General features: G+C 40.8%; 1 protein-coding gene across 17 annotated transcripts in view; it reads right to left on the minus strand.

Annotated features, from left to right (window-relative positions):
• The window catches only part of NEXN (nexilin F-actin binding protein), a 42,628-nt gene extending 22,515 nt beyond the window's left edge, over nt 1–20,113 (minus strand). For 4 of the 17 annotated variants that reach the window (XM_054512781.1, XM_054512782.1, XM_054512780.1 and 1 more), the window contains exons 1-2: nt 17,035–17,106; nt 16,443–16,481 (exon numbers count right to left, since the gene is read on the minus strand). In XM_054512781.1, the coding sequence (XP_054368756.1) occupies nt 16,443–16,447 (5 nt within the window). In that variant the 5' untranslated portion in view covers nt 16,448–16,481; nt 17,035–17,106. Of the gene's footprint in view, nt 1–15,059; nt 15,197–16,442; nt 16,482–17,034; nt 17,107–18,404; nt 18,432–19,056; nt 19,579–19,816 lie in introns of those variants that run through there. The other 13 variants (XM_064588944.1, XM_054512785.2, XM_045897359.3 and 10 more) reach the window with 12 other exon arrangements.
• Nucleotides 20,114–22,597: the final 2,484 nt, after the last annotated feature.

The raw sequence follows: 22,597 nt of genomic DNA on the forward strand, positions 1-22,597 counted from the left end.
TGTATATAATTTTCTAGCCATTTACTTTATATTGGTCCATATAACTGGACCTTGCTTTTTTGAAAAATCAATTCTGATATCTTTTAATTGCAGCATTTAGTCCATTAACATTTAATGTAATTATTTATATGAATGGACTTAAGTCTACCATTTTACTATTCTTGTTTGCCTCTTTTTTTCTTCCTCTATTACTCTTTCCCTACCTACTTCTGAATTGAGTAATTTTCAGAATTTTATCCATTGGCTTAAAAAATTTTAGCAGCTTTACTAATTGACATTCAATAAACTACACTTTTAAAAAGTGCACAATTTGGGGCCCTGGGTGGCTCAGATGGTTAAGCGTCTGCCTTCAGCTTGGGTCATGATCCCCGGGTCCTGGGATCGAGCCCCATGTCTGGCTCCTGGTTTGGCGGGGAGCCTGCTTCTCCCTTGCCCTCTGCCTCTCCCCTGCTCATGCTCTCACTCTCTGTATCTCTCTGTCTCAAATGAATAAAATCTTTAAAAATAGGCTGACATATGTATGTCCCTGTTGACACCATCACCACAATCAAGAGAATATATGCAATACCCACAAAAGTTTTCTCAGACCCCTTAACTCCCTCCATTTCTTGCTTTTCCCACCCCTATCCCCAGGCAGGTACACTTTTGGTCACTGCAGATTAAATTTTCTATAAATGGAATCAGATTGTATGTACTCTTTTGTCAGGCTTCTTTACCCAGCATAATTATTTTTGAGATTCATCCACGTTGTTACATGTATCAATAGTTCATTCCTTTTTAGTACTGAATATTATTCCATTGTATGAATATACTACAATTTGTTAACCATTCATCTGTTGATGGATATTTGGGTTGTTTACAGTTACTATTACACATAAAGTTACTATGAATATTCATGTACAAGTCTTTGTGTGAACATATGCTTTTTTATTTCTCAAGTAAGTAAAGTATAATGGCTAGGCCTTATGGTAGATGTATGTTTAACTTCTTTCTTTTTTTTAAGATTTTATTTATTTATTTGACAAAAAGAGAGACAGCGAGAGCAGGAACACAAGCAGGGGGAGAGGGAGAGGGAGAAGCAGGCTTCCCGCTGAGCAGGGAGCCCGATGCGGGGCTTGATCCAAGGACCCTGAGATCATGACCTGAGCCAAAATCAAGAGTGGGATGCTTAACCAAGTCAGCTACCCAGGTGCCCAATTAGTGAACTTTATGAGCCTTGAAAAAGTTAGTGTAACTCTGACTTTGTTCTTTTTTAAACTTGTTTTGACTATTCTGAGTCCTTTGAATTCACATATAAATTTTAGAATCAGGTCATCAATTTCTGTAAAAATGCCTGCTGAGATTTTGATTGGGACTGCATTGAATCTGTAATGACATCTTGAGTCTCTTTTTTTTTTTAAAGATTTTATTTACTTATTTGACAGAGAGAGATAGCAAGAGGAGGAACACAAGCAGGGGGAGTGGGAGAGGGAGAGGTATCCTTTTAACATACTGATAAATTCAATTTGATAAAACTTTGGTAAGTTTTGCATCCATGTTTATGGGAGATATTGGTCTGTAGTTTTATTTTTTTGTAACATCTGCTTTTGTTAACAGTAATACTGCTCTCATAGAATGAGTTGGGAAGTATTTCTTCTTTAATTTTCTGTAAGACTTCCCTCATATACAACTGATATCATTTTTTATTTAAATGTTTGCAAGAACTTTCCAGTGAAGCCATTTGGGGCTAAAGTTTTCTCTCTGGAAGAAGACAATATGATGGAGGTGGATGGGACATGATTCCATGTAATTATTAACAAAATCCTAACTTTTGTTGTTCAGTGAGCCGGTGGATGATTATTACATTATTAACAATACTTTCCTAAAAAAAGCAGGCCATGCGTGACTGTGTGTCATTACTAAGGTGTATGAGTAATCTAATTCTGTGTGCCTGAGATAAAAATAACAAATAGCTCTAGTCCTGAGCTATTACCTGAGTCACTCAATCATATCTAGAGTTACCTATTAGAGATTTCTTCTTGTATAACCAATAAAATTTACCCTTCATTCTCACAGCTTCTCAAACCTTAGAATTATTTCTGGGTCATTCTTCTTTTAGATCTCCTAAATTATGATAGATTGTCAAGATTTGTGAATGTTTCTTTCAAATTTGTTCATATATATTACTTCACTATTTTCATTGCCTCCATAATAACAGAGGTGAGCCTTTATCACCTCACACTTTGATTACAATTTGATAATCACACCTAAATCCAAATTTCAATTCTGTGCTTCCTAGTTAGGATTAGATAACATGTGAAAAATTCTAGAATAATACCTAACAGTAGGTACCCATAATTTTGATTAATTTCATTATTCACGGTCTCCCTCACTACCTTTTTTACCCTCTTCAGTAAAAAACTACATTTCCCTGCCAGTGAGCACACATTAATATATTATTTGTGTAATCTAAAAGAGTAATACCAAAGGGTAAGAGGAAATTTTGAGCAAACTCACATAGGATTATAGGGGTTGATAAACTTAGCTAAATTAACTGGCCAGAGGGAACTTCAGGGAATTTGTGTGTGTGTGTGTGTGGTGAAATGAAAGAAAATTGTGTGGTTTGGTGATGGTGAAAAATTAGCCTGTCAAGAACAGTCCTGGAGAATAAATGAATCAGCTACCTTTATTTAATTTTTTAAAAATCTTCAAATTATATCTTGACTTATTTATAGATTCAGAATAAAGTAAGTTTAATTTTTAAATTCAGTATGAGTAAAACCAGTTAAAATAGTCTTTTAAATATCATTTCAGTATTCTGAGCTCTGAAAAGTTGTGAAAATTTGAATAGTACTAATTTTAACTTTTTTTAATAAAATATGAGCAAGTGATCCTTTGTTGAGTTTGCTCTGTTCTGCATTTTGATGATAAAAAAGTTGTAGCAAAATAAGTTTACTGGCTTTTTGTCTTACAGACTTGTCTTTTAAGGTGTAGATTACAAACCAGTAGGAATTCCTATCTCTTAAATAGTTTTATGTAGAGAAAAAAAATTTCAAGATCAAGCAGGCAAATATCTATATGTTTCCTTTATATTTTTTATTATTTTTAAAGATTTTATTTAGAGGGAAAGGGACAAGAAGACTCCACACTGAGCGCAGAGCCCGATGCAGGGCTCCATCCCACAACCCTGAGATCATGACTGGAGCCAAAATCAAGAGTCAGAGGCTCAAGCAACTGAGCCACCCAGGCTCCCCAGGATTCCTTTATAATTTTTAAAAGGTGTGACTCTGCCTGGTAGAAAGAGCATTATATTCCAGTCGCTAACCCAGTTGTCTTTCTGTGCTAAAGTTAAAGGTATAAATTTGACTACGTTTGGATCATTAACTTCACAAGAAAGAATTCGATTCCACAGTCCTTATCAAAACTATCTCACTAATACATCCTTTGATCACATATGAATAAAATGATAATAAACCAAGCTAACATTTATGGAGCCTTTACTGTGTGCCAGGTAATGTGCCAAGTGTTTAACAAGCATGATTTCATCCACTCCCCTCAATAACCCTTTCAGGTAGGGCGCCTGGGTGGCTCAGTTGGTTAAGCAACTGCCTTCGGCTCAGGTCATGATCCCGGAGTCCTGGGATCGAGTCCCACATCGGGCTCCCAGCTCAGCAGGGAGCCTGCTTCTCCCTCTGACCCTACCCCCTCTCATGCTGTTTCTCTCTCTCTCTCTCTCAAATAAATAAATAATAATAATAAAAAAATAACCCTTTCAGGTAAAAATTATTATCCACCCTCTCTCAAAATTTCCAAGCCCAGTAATTTTAAAATTCTTAAGTGGTTGGGCGCCTGGGTGGCTCAGTTGGTTAAGCGACTGCCTTCAGCTCAGGTCATGCTCCCAGGGTCCTGGGATCGAGCCCCACATCGGGCTCCCCCTGCTCAGTGGGGAGTCTGCTTCTTCCTCTCCCTCTGCCTGCCACTCCCCCTGCTTGTGCTCTCTCTCTCTCTGTCAAATAAATAAATAAAATCTTAAAAAAAAAAAAAATTCTTAAGTGGCTCCAGGGCACCTGGGTGGCTCAGTCGGTTAAGCTCAGGTCATGATCCTAGGGTCCTGGGATCAAGTTCCACATCAGGCTCCCTGCTCAGTAGGGAGCCTGCTTCTCCCTCTGCCTCTCTCCCAGCTTGTGTTCCCTCTCTTGCTCACTCTCTCTCAAAATAAATAAAATCTTAAAAAAATAAATAAAATAAAATTCTTAAAATATTAAGACGAGAATAATATATTTGAGTTTATCTAATAGGTTTGAACAATCTGTAAATTGTCACAGATGGGACAGCTTAGACTTAGGAAGTTAAATAACTCGCCCAGGACCACACAACTAATGAGTGGTGGACACAGGATAAAAACAGGCAGTCTGACTACAGGGTCTGCAGTCTTACCCACTGTATTATGCTGATGCCAAAAAAATAGTACAACTAGTGCGTCTGGTGGAGGGAGGGGGATACCAACCAGCTTAGAAGGCTTAACCTACTAGTATAGTCAAATTATTTGAAAACCCTAATTCTGAGCAGCAGAAATATACTGGAAGCTCAAAAGACATGACTGATAGTATTCTCTACATTTAATGAATTTGTAGTCTTGAGCTGGCAACTGGCAGTAGAACATGATGCTGGTATTTTGCCCCATGTGAGCACAGTTTTTATTTAAGTAAGTTTATTTACTCTTAAATTGATATGTGCTAGCAGTTATTCTCTTAGAATTACTTGGAGTTAAGGAGACCCCAGAGTTAAATTATTAAATGACTCTCAAGTACTGAATGAAAAGCAGTTAACTCGGCTTTTTTACAATTTACAACAAAGGAGGCAGGATTATACAGGAGGGAAAAGACAGTCTTTTCAATAAATGGTGTTGAGAAAACTGGACAGCTACATGCAAAAGAATTTAACTTGTCTTTCTTATACCATACACAAAAATAAACTCAAACTGGATTACAGACCTAAATGTGAGACCTGAAACCATGAAATTCCTGGAAGAAAACACAAGCAGTAATCTCTTGGAAATCGCCCCTAGCAACATATTTATGGATCAGTCTCCTCAAGCAAGGGAAACCAAAGCAAAAATAAACTATTGGGACTACACCAAAACAACAAAGGAAACACAGCAAAGGAAACATCAACCATCAAAAAGGGAACCTGCTCTATGGGAGAAGATATTTGCAAATGATATATCCAATAAGGGGTTAATATCCAAAATATATATAGAAGTTACACAATTCAACATCAAAAAAAAAAATCCAATTGAAAGATAGGCAGAGGACACAAATAGACATTTTTTCAAAGATGTTCAGAGGGTCAACAGACTATGAAAAGATGCTCAACATCACTAATCATCAGGAAAATGCAAATCAAAACCACAGTGATATAACCTCACACCTGTCAGAATGACTAAGTATCAAAAAGATAAGAAATAAGTGTTGGCGAGGATATGGAGAAAATGGAACCCTAAGGCACTGTTAGTGGGAATGCAAACCAGTGCCACTGTGAAAAATGGTATGGAGATTCCAGTGCTTGTCATTCTAATTGTCATATCTCATTCAAAAAGATAAATGCACCCCTATGTTTACTGCAGCATTATTTACAATAGCCAAGATATGAAAGCAACCCAATGTCCATCAATGGGTGGATGGATAAAGAAAATGTGAAGTCACACTCACACACACATACACACACACACACACGAATATTACTCAGACATAAAAAAGAATGAGATCTTGCCATTTGCGACAACACAGATGGGTTTACAGGGCATCATGCTAAGTCAAATAAATCAGAGAAAGACAAATACCCTATGATTTCACTTATATGTGGAATCTAAAAAACAAAGAAACAAACCCAGTAAACTCTTAAAAACAGAGAACAAACCAGTAATTGCCAGAGGGGAGGCAGGTAGAGGGATAGGCCAAATACACAAAGGGAATTAAGAAGTACAAACTCCAGTTATAAAATAAGTCATGGGAATGAAGAGCACTGTATAGGGAACATGGTGACATGGTGACATGTGGTGACAAATGGTGACTACACTTATCGTGGTGAACACTGAATAATGAATACAATTGTTGAATCAATCTGTTGTACACTTGAAACTAATATAACACTGTTAATTACACTTCAATTTTTAAAAACTGCATATTCAGGTTCAATCTTGTCCTAATTTTTCATAAACCTTCTCTCATACAAAAATTTCCAAACCCCTGAACTTTTAAATTTGGCAAAAGGTTAATACAAATATATTTTGAAGTCTTCCAAAATATTCTACTAGAGCTTTTATTGCTTAAGGACCTTTGTAGCAAAATGCTCGGAATTATATCCTGATGACACGTTCTCAGTTAACTGCTGATTTTCTAAACACATTAAGCAGACAGTGATGGTGGAGGAAACACTGGAGTTACAACCAGAAAACTCGTATTAGTGTTTCTGTTTGGACTGTTTATTAGATGCATGGTCTTGGATAAGCCACTTTACTTCTGTGAACTTCAGTTTCATATATAAAATAGGAACAATAATGCTTTTCTCATTATATTGCCCCATAATATGGACATTTCCCCCCTTCAGAATGTCAAGACTGCATCTGACATTCTCGGCCACTCCTTCACTCTGAAATCCTCCTCCCTCAGCTCCATGACGCTGCTCTCCCTGTTCTTCTGTGTCTCTGACCATTCCTTCTGTCTCCTCTGAGAGCTTCTCCGACTCTCACCGCTTCTCCGATGCTCTCTGCCCACGTTTCAGTCTTTGCCCTTTCCTTCTCTTTCTACACTTTTTATTCAGTGATGTCATACGCTTTGGTAGTTTGCACTGCCTCGTGAGCCTCATCTCTGTCCACAACTTCCTCTCTATCACCCACATGGAAAAACTGGCACACCTCAAGCCTTTGCACAGCTAGCTCCCTCAGCTTCAAGTTCTGCCCATTCCCTTATCTGTTAGCTAACTCCTACTCATCTTTTAGGTCATATAGTCATTTTTCTCCAGCAAGTCTTCCTTGACTCCACAAGACTGGATTATGTGCTTCTCCTGTGTGTATTTCCATTGCACCCACACTTACCCTGACTCTAGCATTTACCATAAGGTATGGTAATGAACCACTTTCTTGACTCCCTCTCTACCAGAGTGTGAGCTCTTTGAGAGTACAGACTGTAGTTTATGCATTACCGTGTCCACAGCCTTGTGGCATGTACCTGGCATACAGAAGACATCCGTAATAATTGTTTGCTGCATAAGTAAATCCTGCCAACTTCAAGGTGAAGCACTTTGGAAACAGTTAAAGATTGTTTGGATATAATGTATTACTATCATTATGATTTTCATCATGCAGGAATACAATATAAATAGAACACACCATTTATTACACAAATATTTATTAAGCATCTGCTATGTGCCAGGCACTCTGCTGAGCATTGAGAAATACAGTTCAATGAATAACAGACGCTCTCCCTAGTCCCATGCTGTTACAGTCTCTTGGCCAAAACTCCAAAAGAATCGGATGCTTAATGGACTGAGCCACCCAGGCTCCCCAACACGGGCAGAGTTCTAACATCAACCATCTCTGATACAGAGTTGAAAGGCAGCATGCACCATACCCCCAACTTCCAGTTAGATGCCCAAGAAAATGACCTCCATCCTCAGACTACTTTTTGTACTTCTCTTACGTCCACCTGTACATCTGGTAGACTTTATGCTTCTTTCCCAGATTACAGCAGATTGGTTCCTTTCCAGTGCCTGCCTCAATGTCATTAAATAATAAATTACAATTTAAAATAAACCCCCAAAAGCTATCACAGAAAGATTTTTAATATTCATGTAGTAATCATCAAAACTGAGAAGTCTAAAAGATCCCATTCCTTTGACCCAATTTTTATTTCCTTAATGAACTGTCTGTACTTTTGTTAAAATCTGCTACTGGATACTTATAGAAGATTTTCAAATTAATTTTTTGGGAACATATTCTCAAAATCCAAATATCCATTCAATCTTCGACTAATTTTATCACTGCCTCCCACTTTCATGCTCTTTAATATGTTATTAGTCAACATTTTACCTACCAGCCTATAAACTCATGTGGAATTTGCCGATTTAGAACAGAGACCCCAAGCCCTCCTTCAATTTCATATAATTATAGTTACCAGATATACTCATATATTTAGTATTCACATGTATTACTGTCATTTTTATTAATAAACTTACAAGATGAGAAGCTATAAAATTCAAAGTATCCACTTTAACAGTTTTCTCTTCTTCAGAATCCTGGTAAACATTTTCGAATTATCAAGTCTTTTCCATAGGTCCCAGAACCCAAGTGTGGTGAGTACATAAAGTTACCTCAGTTTCTATAGGGAAGCTGTATTAATGCAGTTTTTTCAAAGTTCTTAACTGATTACATATTATCAGAATAATGATTTTAAGTATACATGATTAGTAAAATGAGGTTTAAGAAAGTTCCCATAGAAACTTCTAGTCATGATTCCTTTGATTTCTAATAGGGTAACAAGTCACCATTCCTTACGTCTTCATCAGGTCACCTACTCAACTATCGCATCCCCTACCACTCTGTGCTGTTATCACTCCAGCTCTGAGGCTATTAACTGCATAGGGCAGCATGGATCGCAATTAAAATTCTCATCTGGGCTTGTTAGGACTTCTTCAGGCCTTCTCAGACCTGGTTTTCCTTCCCATTCCTTCAACCTCTCACCTAACATACACATTCAATAGCTCATTTCCACCAAGAGGATTCTTTTTTTTTTTTTTAAGTTTTTATTTAAGTAATCTTTACACCCATTGTGGGGCTCAAACTCCCGACCTCGAGATCAAGAGTCACCTCCTCCACCTAAGCCAGCCAGGTGCCCCCTTCCAAGACAATCCTTTTTTTTTTTTTTAAAGATTTTATTTATTTATTTATTTATTTGACAGAGAGAGAGAGACAGCGAGAGAGGGAACACAAGCAGGTGGAGTGGGAGAGGGAGAAGCAGGCTTCCCATGGAACAGGGAGCCCGATGCGGGGCTCGATCCCAGGACCCTGGGATCATGACCTGAGCAGAAGGCAGACGCTTAACGACTGAGCAACCCAGGCGCCCCTCAAGACAATTCTTAAGCCACTTTTTTTTTTTTTACCAGTGAAGTATTTTCCCAAACTAATTATAATAGAAATCATGATTTTCTCCACTAAACTCTAAGCAGAAATGTTTTCTCTCCTTCAGTCTCTGACACCTCTAATGTGCTTAGGCTTCTAGGTATACTTGGTATAAACTTTTAAATTTTTTATATGGTTAAACATCCCAGACATATCAGTTCTTTACCTTTATATTAAGGAAATTTCCGACATACACAAAATTAGAGAGACAAATACAATGAACCCTCATATACCCATCAAGAAGCTTCAACGATTACTCACTTTTTCCATCATCTTCAACAATACAAAGTCTGTTTCATTTATTTTGTACATTTCTTGCAGCATAACACATAAATACTTCCTAGGTGTTTTAAATCCTACTGCAGCTGCAACCACCACATCCTAGGTACCACGCAGACCATCCTCCTATTCCCTCAGAATCAAACCCCTTAATTCTTGCCTTTTATTCTGTCTTGGGAAGACTTCAAAGCAACTACTCAAAGAAAACTGCTAAGTTCTCATTTGATGAAATCATTAATAAAATTAAGATACATATGAAAATAAAACATAAGGATATTTTTAAGGCTACAGTACATCGCAAGAAAGACCTGGAGTCTCTATACTGATAAAGGAGAAGTGTGGAAACTAACAACTGAATCCCTATAATGGACCACACAGTAGGTGATCTGCATGTTATTTCGTAGATTTAGAGATTAAGAGTGTGGTAGAATTAAGAATAAATTGGAAGTCACACTGATGAATCACAGATCTGTACCCCTGAAACAAATAATACATTATATGTTAATTAAAAATAAACAAAAAAAAAGAATAAATTGGAATACAAATCAAAACCACAATGATACCACCTTACACTAGTCAGAATTGATAAAATTAACAAGTCAGGAAACAACAGATGTTGGCTAGGATGCGGAGAAAGGGGAACCCTCTTACACTGTTGGTGGGAATGTAAACTGGTGCAACCGCTCTGGAAAACAGTATGGAGGTTCCTCAAAAAGTTGAAAATAGAGCTACTGTACGACCCAGGATTGGCACTACCGGGTTTTTACCCCAAAGATACAAATGTAGTGAAAAGAAGGGGCACATGTACCCCAATGTTCATAGCAGCAATGTCCGCAATAGCCAAACGGTGGAAGGAGCCGAGCTGTCCTTCAACGGATGAATGGATAAAGATGTGGTTCATATATACAATGGAATATTACTCAGCCATCAGAGAGGATGCATACCCACCATTTGCATGGACATAGATGGAACTGGAGGGGATTATGCTAAGTGAAATAAGTCAAGCAGAGAAAGACAATTATCATATGGTTTCACTCATACATGGAATGTAAAGAATAGTGCAGAGGACAATAGGGGAAGGGAGGGAAAACTGGGAAGAAATCAGAGAGGGAGACAAACCATGAGACTCTTGACTACGGGAAACAAACTGAGGGTTGTGGAAGGGGTGGTTGGGGGGGGAAGGGGTAACTGGATGATGGTCATTAAAGAGGGTATGTGATATGATGAGCACTGGGTGTTATACTCAACTAATGAATCAATGAACATTATATCAAAAACTATGATGTACTATGTGTTGGCTAATTGAATTTAAATAAGAAAATAAATTTAAAAAAGAATGGGAAAAGATGAAACTAGTTAAAATGAGTATTCATTCAAGAAACTTATCTTTCTACAATGTGCTAGACATAGTATAAGGCACTACAAAGATGAATAGAATAAAGTATCTCTCCTTTTATTTTTTTTAAAGAGGGAGAGGGAGTAGGAGGGGGAGAGGGGGAGAGAGAATCTTAAGTAGGCTTCACTCCCAGCGCAGAGCCCAGCAAGGGGCTCAGTCTCACAACCCTGAGATCATGACCTAAGCCAAAATCAAGATTTGGACGCTTAACCAACTGAGCCACCCAGGTGCCCCTAAAATATCTCTTTTTATGGAGCTCATAGTCTAGATGGGATAAAAGATAATTACCAATATAATGAGGCTAACATTTTTAGTTAGAAAATGATTCATTTAAATAACATCTGAAAGTGTGAACACATATAAAAACAAGTTCTCTGATGTTAAAGAAAAATGCCTCCAGGGACGCCTGGGTGCTTCAGTCGTTAAGCGTCTGCCTTCAGCTCAGGTCGTGATCCCAGGGTCCTGGGATCGAGCCCCACATGGGGCTCCCTGCTCAGCAGGTAGCCTGCTTCTCCCTCTCCCAGTCCCCCTGCTTGTGTTCCCTCTCTCGCTCTGTCAAATTAAAAAAAAAAAAAATCTTAAAAAAAAAAGCCTCCAATAGAAGAAAGGCTATGAATTAGAGGAGTGGTTCCCAAACTTTTTGAGTTCAGGGCTTAACGTCTGGGCCATATTGAAAAGCCTTAGAGAGAACTTTTGTATAGGTTAAATCTACAGATATTTAATATATACATATATATTTAAGATTTTTCATTTATTTATTTGACAGAAAAAGAGAGCACAAGCAGGGGGAGCAGCAGAGAGAGAGGCAGGCTCCCTACAGAGCAGGATGCAGGACTCGATCCCAGGACCCTGGGACCATAACCTGAGCCAAAGGCAGACACTTAACCGACTCAACCACCCTTGCATCCCGGATATTTAATATATTGTAAATTAAAACACTCTTTCCACTCTTCTTTATTCAGTATAGAGACTCCAGGTCTCTCCTGCAATGTACTGCAGCTTTAAAAAAAATCCTTACATTAAAAAACAAATCCTTACATTTTATTTATATATGTAACTTAATCTTATTAATGACTTCATCAAATAAGAGCTTACAAATTTTTTTTTAAGTGGTTAAAGTCTTCCCAAGAGAGTCATTTAAAATAATAACAAACCCATTATATATCAACACAAACATTTTATGAAAAATAACTTTTTCAAAATAAAAATAGTGGGGCGCCTGGGTGGCTCAGTCGTTAAGCATCTGCCTTCAGCTCAGGTCATGATCCCAGGGTCCTGGGATCGAGCCCCGCATCGGGCTTCCTGCTCCACAGGAGGCCTGCTTCTCCCTCTCCCACTCCCCCTCTGCTTGTGTTCCTGCTCTCGCTATCTCTCTGTCAAATAAATAAAAAAAAAATCTTAAAAAAATAAAATAAATAAAAATAGCAAGAGTAGCATTGTTTTATATTTTTGCACATCTCTTTAATTCTGGCTTAATAAGAGACAGATACAGGGGTGCCTGGGTGGCTCAGTCGTTAAGCGTCTGCCTTCGGCTCTGGTCCTGATCCCAGGGTCCTGGGATCAAGCCCCGCATCGGGCTCCCTGCTCCGCGGGAAGCCTGCTTCTCCCTCCCCCACTCCCCCTGCTTGTGTTCCCTCTCTCACTGTGTCTCTGTCAAATACATTAAAAAATCTTTAAAAAAAAAATGAGACAGATACATTCTCATACCTGCTTCTGCATTCAAAATTGTGATATGTTATTCTGACTGAAGTATTTGAAGATATGGTCTCATACAGACATATAATTGGAAAAGGAAGGGCTTCATGGGTTCCAAAGGGTCTTGGGGACTCCCGGGGATTTTGAAAGCACATTCTGAGATTGGCTGAATTACAGGAAAGAATGTTCTATCAAATCATGTCAGTTCTCATTCCTCGATGGGAGTAGTTGGATCGAGCACGCCCTCACGGTTTTAGAATGCTAAATGAAGTTACTTTAATTACTTAATTCCTATAGTCAGTAACCTGAATGCCAAAGGATTTTATATGGGGAATCTCAGAGCCTTTTCCTAATCTAGCATGAAGTGGCTTTTCTCCCGCCTGCACAGACAGATGCGATGTCCTTGGCCACCTTCAGGGGGCAGCAGCAACACAACAATTCAGCCCCTCTGCAGGGTTCCAAGTGTTTAAGATGGCAGGCAAGCCAGATGAATTGTTATGAAGAATGCGTAGAGAGAAAACACCAAAGGATAAGGTAAAACATGTAGCTCATCAGTAAGAGCTTGGTCATAACATGGAAGGCTTGGATGATGAAGGGATTTAATGATTCCGTTCTAACATATTAATCATTCATGTCAAATGAAGACAACTAAGTACCCTTCATAGGTTTCAGAGAGTGTATTGCAATATTACTATAGCCTATAGCATATTACTATACGATTTATCAAAAAGGCTGCATTTTTTTTCAAATTTAACATATTTGGTCTGTATTTATAATACCGTATTTTTGTAAAAAGGAGAACGTACTCTGGCAATGGGATACAAAATGTATGAAAAAGCTTTTGAAATCAAGTAGCTTTGTTGGGAGAAATAGATGGGACCACAAATAATTATAATACAAAGTATTAAGTGCTATAATAGCAGTATATATACAGGGCTACAGAAACATGGAAAAGTTGTGGAAAAGACAACGGTGGGGTGAAGGAGGGGGTTGGGGTTAAGTTACACAAAGTTGGTGACATTTGATTTAGACCTTGAAAGATAAATAGGATTTAAAATAAACAGGATTCCACACATTCAGACAAAAGAAGCAACATGAACAAAAACACCAATGCCTGATGACCCATTGCAAATTTGGGGAGCCGTAGGTTAATTATCCAGCAAATCCATGGTGAAACTAGAAAGGCTGGGCACGGACTGGGAAGATTCCTGAATGTCCTATTAAGAAAGTTTAGACTTGATCTACTTAGTCCCGGGGTGCCTGGGTGGCTCAGTCGGTTAAGCGTCCAACTCTTGGTTTTGGCTCAGGTCGTGATCTCATGGGTCTTGGGATTGAGCAGGGTGTCCAGCTCTGTGCTCAGCAGGGAGTCTGCTTGAAGATTCTCTCCCTCTGCCCCTCCCCCCACTCACACACATGGGCCCACTCACGTGCTCACTCTCAAATAAATCTTAAAAAAAAAAGATCACTCAGTCCAACCCCATATAAAAAAATAGGCACAAAGAAATTCAGTGACTTGTCCAGGTTGTAAGTTGTTCAGCCACAGAACAAGGAACTAGACTCCAGGTTTTTTGACTGTTACTCAACTACTCATTTCACCTTACTATTCTCCATTTTTACCTAATTTAAGTACATGAAACATATATATAATATACCCAATGGTAATATTAATACTGGTATCAACAGGCATAGCAATTAGTGAGATAAGCTTCAAGAAGCTTTTGAAAATGACTTAATAGCCTAATAAAATGTGTTCTAGAGTATAATTTTGGGCTGTTATAATTTCCAGGTTGAATATTAAGGTATGAAGCTCAAGCTGTGAGACAATATGTAAGTCTCATAGAATGTAATATTAAGTACAATGGATCAAAAAATACGCATGCTAATATTTCTGTTCTAGAATTTCATTGGATCTGTATTTTCTATTAATTAATTTTCCTTGACTTTTCAGACATGCAATTAAACTATTCCGAGATAGCAAATAATGCAGGAATCAAGAAAAGAATTTTAAATCATAGCTATCATTTATAATAACGGTTTCATTGTGTTAATGTGTTATCTCCTTTCTCAAGGAACAGAATTGTCAAGACAGACAGCTTTAAATCTGCATTTCATTAAACTCAAGTAAATTCTTTGTCTCAACTTTTAAGATGATTTTATTTTTTAAGATTTTATTTATTTGAGAGAGAGAGAGTGCACAAGAGAGCATGAACAAGAGTAGGGGGAGAGGGAGAAGCAGGCTCCCCACTGAGAAGGGAGCCCAATGTGGGACTCGATCCCAGGACTTCGGGATCATGACCTGAGGTGAAGGCAGATGCTTAACTGACTGAGCCACCCAGGCACCCCTTTAAGATTTTAGAACACTTAACTATATACCACAAGTAAATGTTAAAACCTATTTCTTCACAGTCTTTGGAACAAATGTTTTGAGCTTTATAAAATGTAAGCCTAAATTTTTATCATTTTTCACTTTAGCAGAAATATACACTTAAATACAATGTAGCTTTATCACATTTAGTTAATGAAGATTATAACCTTATACTTTAAAAATATCATAAGGGGCGCCTGGGTGGCTCAGTCGGTTAAGCATCTGCCTTCGCCTCAGGTCACGGTCCCAGGGTCCTGGGATGGAGCCCCGCATCGGGCTCCCTGCTCTGCGGGAAGCCTGCTTCTCCCTCTTCCTCTGCCCTCTCCTGCTGCTTGTGCTCTCTCTGTCAAGTAAATAAAATTTTAAAAGATAAATAAGAATGTTTTTAATTTTAAAAGATAAATAAAAATATAAAACCAGTCATAAACCTTATCACAATTCAAAAATATTTTTTCTATTTGAAATGAGATTTTTTCCCTCCTACCCACAATTCCTCACTGATAAGCAAGAATCTTCTTTTCAACCTGCTTTGATATTCTTCTGTATTAACAATGTATAACACTTTGCACTCATAAGACTGTATGTGATAGTTTCCAAAGAGCATTCACCACACTCGAAGCCCCTTAAAAGAACGCTGCTCTACTCTGTTCTTTATCCTTGGTGTCTCACACAACAACTAGGACACGGTACAAACTCAATTCACATTTGAGCGAGTGGATGAATGACAAAGAGGTAACAGGTAAACGGTCTGATCCAAAGTCAGCCCAAGTAAAACTTACGACTGACAGCTCCAAAAAGAGGGCTGATGATGAGGATACATAAATGAATGAAGAGAAAATAAAATCGAGTGGGTTTACATTAAGCTGGGTATCATGAAAAACCAGAAGTTGGTTTCACAGGCACATGGATGTGGTACTCTCTGGAGGAGACTGGGCCTCCTCACCCTCTCTGGGAATGGGCAGACCCAGGCCTCTGGCTCCAAACAAAGGGAGGGTGGGGAGGCAGAAAAGGAAGAGTAGTTAGCTCCTCTTTATGGCCAATCTCTAGGGCTTAAAAAAAAACAACTCTCCTAAACACTTCTGGGGTGGAGAGAGATGAGGAGTATTTTAAGAGTTCCCAGGACTAGGATTTCTTTCCCAGAAATACTTACCCTATGCTTTCTGAAACCCCACCAGTTAAAATGTTTTAGTTAGTATACATGGTCCCTTCCAGCTCCAACTGACACAAGCAATTAGTGTCAATGAATGTTAACCTCTTCTCATTCCCATGGTCACACTATTTAAGAGGATTGCTAACCCAAATATATCTACAACATTTTTTTTTATTCTTATGTTAATCCCCATACATTACATCATTAGTTTTAGATGAAGTGTTCCATGATTCATTGTTTGTGCATAACACCCAGTGCTCCGTGCAGAACGTGCCCTCCTCAATACCCACCACCAGGCTAACCCATCCTCCCACCCCTATCTACAACATTTCAAGTGCAGGTCCCTGATGCCGGGTCCAGACTCTCCATCCTCTCCATCCTATCACAGCTTCAGACTTGCCTCATACGGACATCAGGGGACTGCTGCGTACTCCAGTGTCTAGGGTTAGGCAAAGTAAATGGAAGATCAGGTAAGGCAGTGTCACTGACCGGTAACATGAGCAAGTGACGACTGGTTGTAAGGTAACAGGGAATGATGGCGACAGTGTCCAAAGGGGTATGTGTGCCCTGAGGGGGAAGCAAGTGCTCAGTCCCAGGGTACTGCTGCTATGCAGAAAGGACCCAGTTTTTCAGGAGACGCTAGAAATCCTTATCATAAAATGTACCAATTTGTAAGCATGGCCGTGGCTTACATGCTAATGCTAATGTGCTAATCTGTGGCCCCTGATCTACAGGAACAGGCGGCACTGAGAAAATGGAGAGACAAAGGGAGGCCTAGTTTGGCTGAAAGAAGGAGGCACAGTCAAGGGGGAGGAAAGGACAAGAAAGAGGCACAGAAAAGAAGGCAGAAGTCAAATTTCACCAACCTCAGAATGCGGACCAGGGAGCCCCAATCTGCCTTCTAATCTCACAGTAAAAGGGAGGAGAGGACAAGAAGGAAAAAAAAAAAAAAGGAGGTGTGGGGAGAAAAAGAAGGGGTACTGAACACTTACTGGATGGCAGATACTGCACCCGGGGCTTGCACACACGGCTTCCCAGAGATCCGGCAACACAAGAAAAGAATCCTGTGCACGGGGAAAAGGAGGAAACATATCAAAACACTAACGGTACATGTGTCCTGTTTTGAAAGTCCCCCTTTCCATTCATTTTTAACCATAAATACAATATGGTTATATTAACTTTAGAACAAAAAACAAATTTTACTAGAAGTAAGTTGGATTTCAGGGTAAAAATCCACTCATCCTAGAGTGTAGAAAGTATAGTACCCTAAGTCCAGCCAAACTGTGCACTGAATTTAAACAGAAAGAGAAAATATAACAATTCCAAGTGTATGTAAAGAATATGTAATTTTGCAATTACAAAACCAGAAGAGAACGTGAAAGAAACTACACAGGTGATATAAACCACAAACTAATTAAAGAACAGAACTAGGTGAAATAATTAAGAATGTTGTAGGTCATTTTCCCTCTAAAGTAGACTACCAAGATATTTTTTGTGTGTATATGGCCTACATACTATAAAATGTACTGACTCGTCTCTTCCATAAAACTTTTAGACATCTGCCCGTCTATTACATCCTTTTCTACATTTACTGCATTGTTTTCTTTCTTGTAGGCATGTGTTATTTAAACAGTACCTTTATTTGCCTTTAGGGTGTTTCAAAAATAACAGGTTTTTTTTGTTTTCCTAAACGAAGTATGTCATTTTAGGTCACTCGGGTTCTAAGCAATCTAAATCCCCAATTAATCTCTTCTAAATATACATACGCGGTTTTCATTCTGTTCACAAGTGAAACCCTAACCTAAATACTTCAAGTGTAATTTCAGGGGAAAAATACTGTTCAAAAGCCTAGATAACGCATTCCTTTGTTGATGCTAAATATAGCCAGCTCAAGATGACATACATTTTGACAATGATCAGTCTTACATATCAAATTTTCAAAAATAGCACAGATTTCATTGAAAGTGCGCAAGAGAAACTGCTATTCACTACAGTTCAGCCTAAAATGGATGTAGAAATGTGAATCTTCTATTAAAATTGAATTACACCAATCCTGTATTGAGGGAAACTGGATTTAAAAGAATTTTGTTGTGGTTTTTGCTCAGGGCTCCTTAAGGAAGTTGTTGCAGATAAAATACACAATTTCCCACATTTTTATTTAAATTATGCCAGTCAAAAATAGAAAAGATCTTCAAAAATAGGGGGCTAATACCTGTGAGGATAAATCTTAACTAATTATATTAAATAATCAAATTTCATTTATATTAAACACATCTCCCCAGAAAACTGTCGCTCAATTATGCATTTTTCCACACCTCATTTTTCACACACCTCAAACTCAAAAAGAATTCCAGAGACTTACGTGTATTTTGAGTTTTCTTACGGCAGTTCTTTAAGCTGTACAAGGACTGGGCAGAGGGGGGGATAATGAGGTTCGCCCAATGACGTGTGACTAAGATGGTATAAATACTCAGGTTTACTTAATGGTACTGCCAAATACATAGTTATGTTGTGACTCGCAGGCCAAAGGGCCCGTTACATGAATTCATTAAGAAAATTTATCTGATGGGGCGCCTGGGTGGCTCAGTTGGTTAAGCGACTGCCTTCGGCTCAGGTCATGATCCTGGAGTCCCGGGATCGAGTCCCGCATCGGGCTCCCTGCTCAGCGGGGGGTCTGCTTCTCCCTCTGACCCTCTCCCCTCTCGTGCTCTCTGTCTCTCATTCTCTCTCTCAAATAAATAAAATCTTTAAAAAAAAAAAAAGAAAATTTATCTGATGAATGATGCTCCCATTGCTTTGCAAATGGAACTATTTCTTTCTTAAGGCTCACTTACATTTTTCTACCTGCCTCTTTCCCTAGGACAGACATTTTGATAGGACATCTCCTTATGCTATTTTTACCTTGTTCTCGCTCTCTCTCCACCGCACCCTCCCCCCAACTCTCTTTGTTCGCGTTATGGACCTTAAATAAATACAAAATGAAGACCTCGGAGCCATTGCGATAATCAACTAACCTCTCAACTCGATTATTTTCTTTCAAATGCCAACACATTTTTAGCATTGTGGAGCGTTTCACAGTTACAAACAGCTGGAATGGCTTCGCATTTTCAAAAAGCACAGGGACAAGGGAGAGGTCTCAAGAGGTGACCACGTTGTGCACTCCAACTCCCAACTGTAGCTGCGCCACCCCAACATCCCACCTCGGACAAAATCGCCTCCAAAACATACTTTGCAGGGAGGGGGATAGATGATAGGCTGTTAAATCCCATTTTACTCCCCAGCCGCCGCAGGGACAGACCGGGACTGGCTTTCTCTTAAAAAACAGCAGGCATCGCGGGCGGAGACGGAGCGCCGGGGGCACGTGGTGGGTGGGGGACGACAGCGAACTTTATACCCGCTTGGACCCCAAGGGTAGAGCGAAGGGACTGCACCCACTCCGCTCGCGCGCGGAGGGCTCTTCCCTGTAGGAGTGGAGAGAGCAGCCGAACGCCACTCGGCCGACCGGGCACGAGCCGGGGCTGAAAGCAGGAGCGCAGGGCGACGCGCAGACCCGGGCCGCCACCCCGCCGAGCCCGCAGGACGCCGCTCGCTCGGGCCGGGCCGCCCGCGCCGCCACAGCTGGCGGCAGCCCCGCGCGCTCGGGTGCGGCGGCCGCAGCCCGGCCAGGAGCCGGGAGCGGGGCACGTCTCCCTGCGGCCCCCGCCCCCGCGGGGGGGGGGACCCGACACCTCCGGGCCCCCGCCGCCCCCGCCCCACGTTCCCCGACTCTCTCACCCGCCAGGAGCCGGCGATGAGCGAGCGTCCTCGTTGCGCGCGGAGAGGCTGTGCGCGTCCTGCGCCTGGGTATGGGCGGGGGTCTGGGCGCTCCGGCCGCTGCCGCTCCGGCCGCTGGGAGCCCTTTGGCCGCCGCCGCCGCCGCCGCCGTCTCCACCAGCAAGTTTCCATAAAAGTCCTGGTGCGCAGCCTGTCCCCGCATTCCAGGCGGGCCCAGCGCCGGCAGCAGCTGTTCCGGAACACTAGGCCAGTTCCCCCCGCCCCCACCCCCGCCGTAGCGCCCGGGGCGGGGGTGGCGTCGGGGAGGGAGCCGGGAGGGAGGGCGGTGGCTGCCAACTTTCCGCCAGAACCTGCGTGTCGCCCGACTCTGGATCGCTGAGCCTTTCATATGGGGTCAGCCTCCACCTCCCGGCAGGGGCCGGGGACGGAAGGCCGCCTCCCCAGTGGGAAGGGAGTGCTGTTGGAATGGGATTCGTAGTCAGGCTGGAGCTGGCTCCCCACCACCCACAGCCGGTTTGCCCTGGGGCCCGCTTCTCTCGGCGACATAGGGCGGCAGTCCGGGGACCACTTCGTCTGTCTGTGGCTGTCCTTTTCTTGGCTCTCCTCTTTAACTCCAAGGAGGGTGGTGATAGAGAAAAGTGGAAGGAGAAGGGGAAGGGAGGGGAGGAGGTTAAAAAAAAAAAAAAAAAAAAAAAACCCTAAAAGCAAACACTTACATAATCTTGCACCTTTCCTTAGTTGAGGGCAAGTCATCTCTGGTCCTTCTAAACCTACATAAAGGCACCTTTGAATATTAGCACCCATGGGCCTTTTCAACCTGGACCACAAGCCTGTCAATTAAACCCATGAAACAACCCATATTAAAACCTGAAATGCTCATCCAGAGGGGGAATTTTTCTTGTGGGGGAGATCTTCAGTTCTTCGCTGCATGCAGAAAATAAATAATAAAAGATCGATGAAAGAAAAGAAAAATTTTTTAATTGAGCTAGCATCCACAGAGATACACCAGGGACAACCACTTCCAACTTGGAGATCTGGGCAGAATGTGGTGCTCAGGCTATATTTTCAGGGGTATTGAGAAGGCTTTCTACTCTCAGCTGTAACTTTTCTTCTACACTCCATCCCCATACACTATTTACTCAGGATAGAAATTCTTTTCAATGTGTAAGCTATTCATTCTTCAATTAGAGAAAAGTTCCAGACTGGTAATTAAAACAGCTGTTTAAACTTAATCTAATACAGATAGGTGGCCTGGATGACCTAGCTCACCCCGCCCCCTTGCTCCCTTCAATACCATCATCTTGACCTTCTTTAGTTCATGGAACTTTCCAGCTTCAGGGCCTTTGCGCAAGCTGTTCTCTGCATGAAAGCCTCTTTCCCCCACTCCCCACTTACCTAACTTCGGTGTAAGTTTTTGTTGTCCACTTAAATGATGCTTTCTCAGAGAAGCCTTTCTTTCACTCCCAATCTGTCAGTGTCCCCTATTATAAACTCTCATTCCACCCCTTTCCTCCCTACACTTTTCAACTTCCAAGGATACATTTATTTTCATGACTTAAAGTAATGAGTAGAAGCTCTCTTAACGGATATCCACTCAGTGGATTCACCAGATTAAACAGAGTGCTCCATTTTTCCTACAAAACTCTGCTACCCACAGCATGCAAGGCCTGTTTCTTCTTTCACCAATTCATCATTCATTCATTCATTCATTCATTCAACAAATACACAGTTCTAGATACTGATACAGCAGTAACAAAGCAAATAAAAAGTCCTGCCATCATGGGAAGAGACATTTTGTGGAAGGGGGCAGACAATGAGCAAATAAACTATGTACTTAGTGATATCCACGACGGATAAATCCAGAGCAGGAAAGTAGGGAAAGCCATGAATGGGGCGGGTGGATACTGAGGGGACAGCCTCATTATAAATCAGTCCTAAGGAAAGGGAGACAGTGAGCTAGGTAAATCTCTGCAGATGCAGAACATGAGTCATGTAAATATCTGGAAACACATGAGGGAAAGGGGTCCAGGGAAAGATTATAAAAAGCCCGAGGAGGATCCTGACATGTTCTAGGAAGAGCAAGGAGGCTTGTGCGGGTGAAGCTGGGCAGGCAAAGGGGGAAAGAGGAAGCGGAGTGGGGCAGGACATGGCTGGTGAACCCTTTTGCCCAACGTTGGAAGGACTTTGGCCTTTAACGTGGGTGGCCATGGTGATTTTGAACAAAGTAGTGACATGATCAGACATATTTTTAACACGGTCACTCTGGCTGATGTGCTGCAAATACACTAAATGAAGCAGGGAGACCAGCTGGGAGGCTTCCAAAACAGCCGGGCTGGCAGGTGATGGGAGTTTGGACCACAGTGATGCCTGGGAAGATCGTGAGACGTGCTCGGCATTTTTTTTTTCTCGGTACATTTTAAGAAGTAGAACTGGTAGATTTTGGCAACAGATTCAACATGCGGTGTGAGGAGCAAGTTTTTGGCCTAGGAGAAGGGAGTTGTCATTTGCTGGCATGAGAAAGACTGGCAGGAGGAGGTTAGGCAGGTGTAGTCAGGAGCTCAGTTTGGATAAGCTAAGTTTAAGACTATTGGAAATCAAAGATTTGCCAATTTGTATGAACATTCCTCATATACCTCATATACCTGAGTCACCTGGGCTTGTTCTCCCACTTGATTGTATCAGATGCATGCTATCGAAATGACATCAACATTACAAAAGGAAGAAATATAAAGGCAAAATGAGTTATGGTTTTATAAAAGCTAGGATGAAAGCTTTGAAGAC

The sequence above is a fragment of the Mirounga angustirostris genome, unplaced genomic scaffold, assembly GCF_029215605.1.
Source record: "Mirounga angustirostris isolate CCGP_5_RB_7025 unplaced genomic scaffold, mMirAng1.0.hap1 SCAF_4, whole genome shotgun sequence".
Lineage (NCBI taxonomy): Eukaryota > Metazoa > Chordata > Mammalia > Carnivora > Phocidae > Mirounga > Mirounga angustirostris.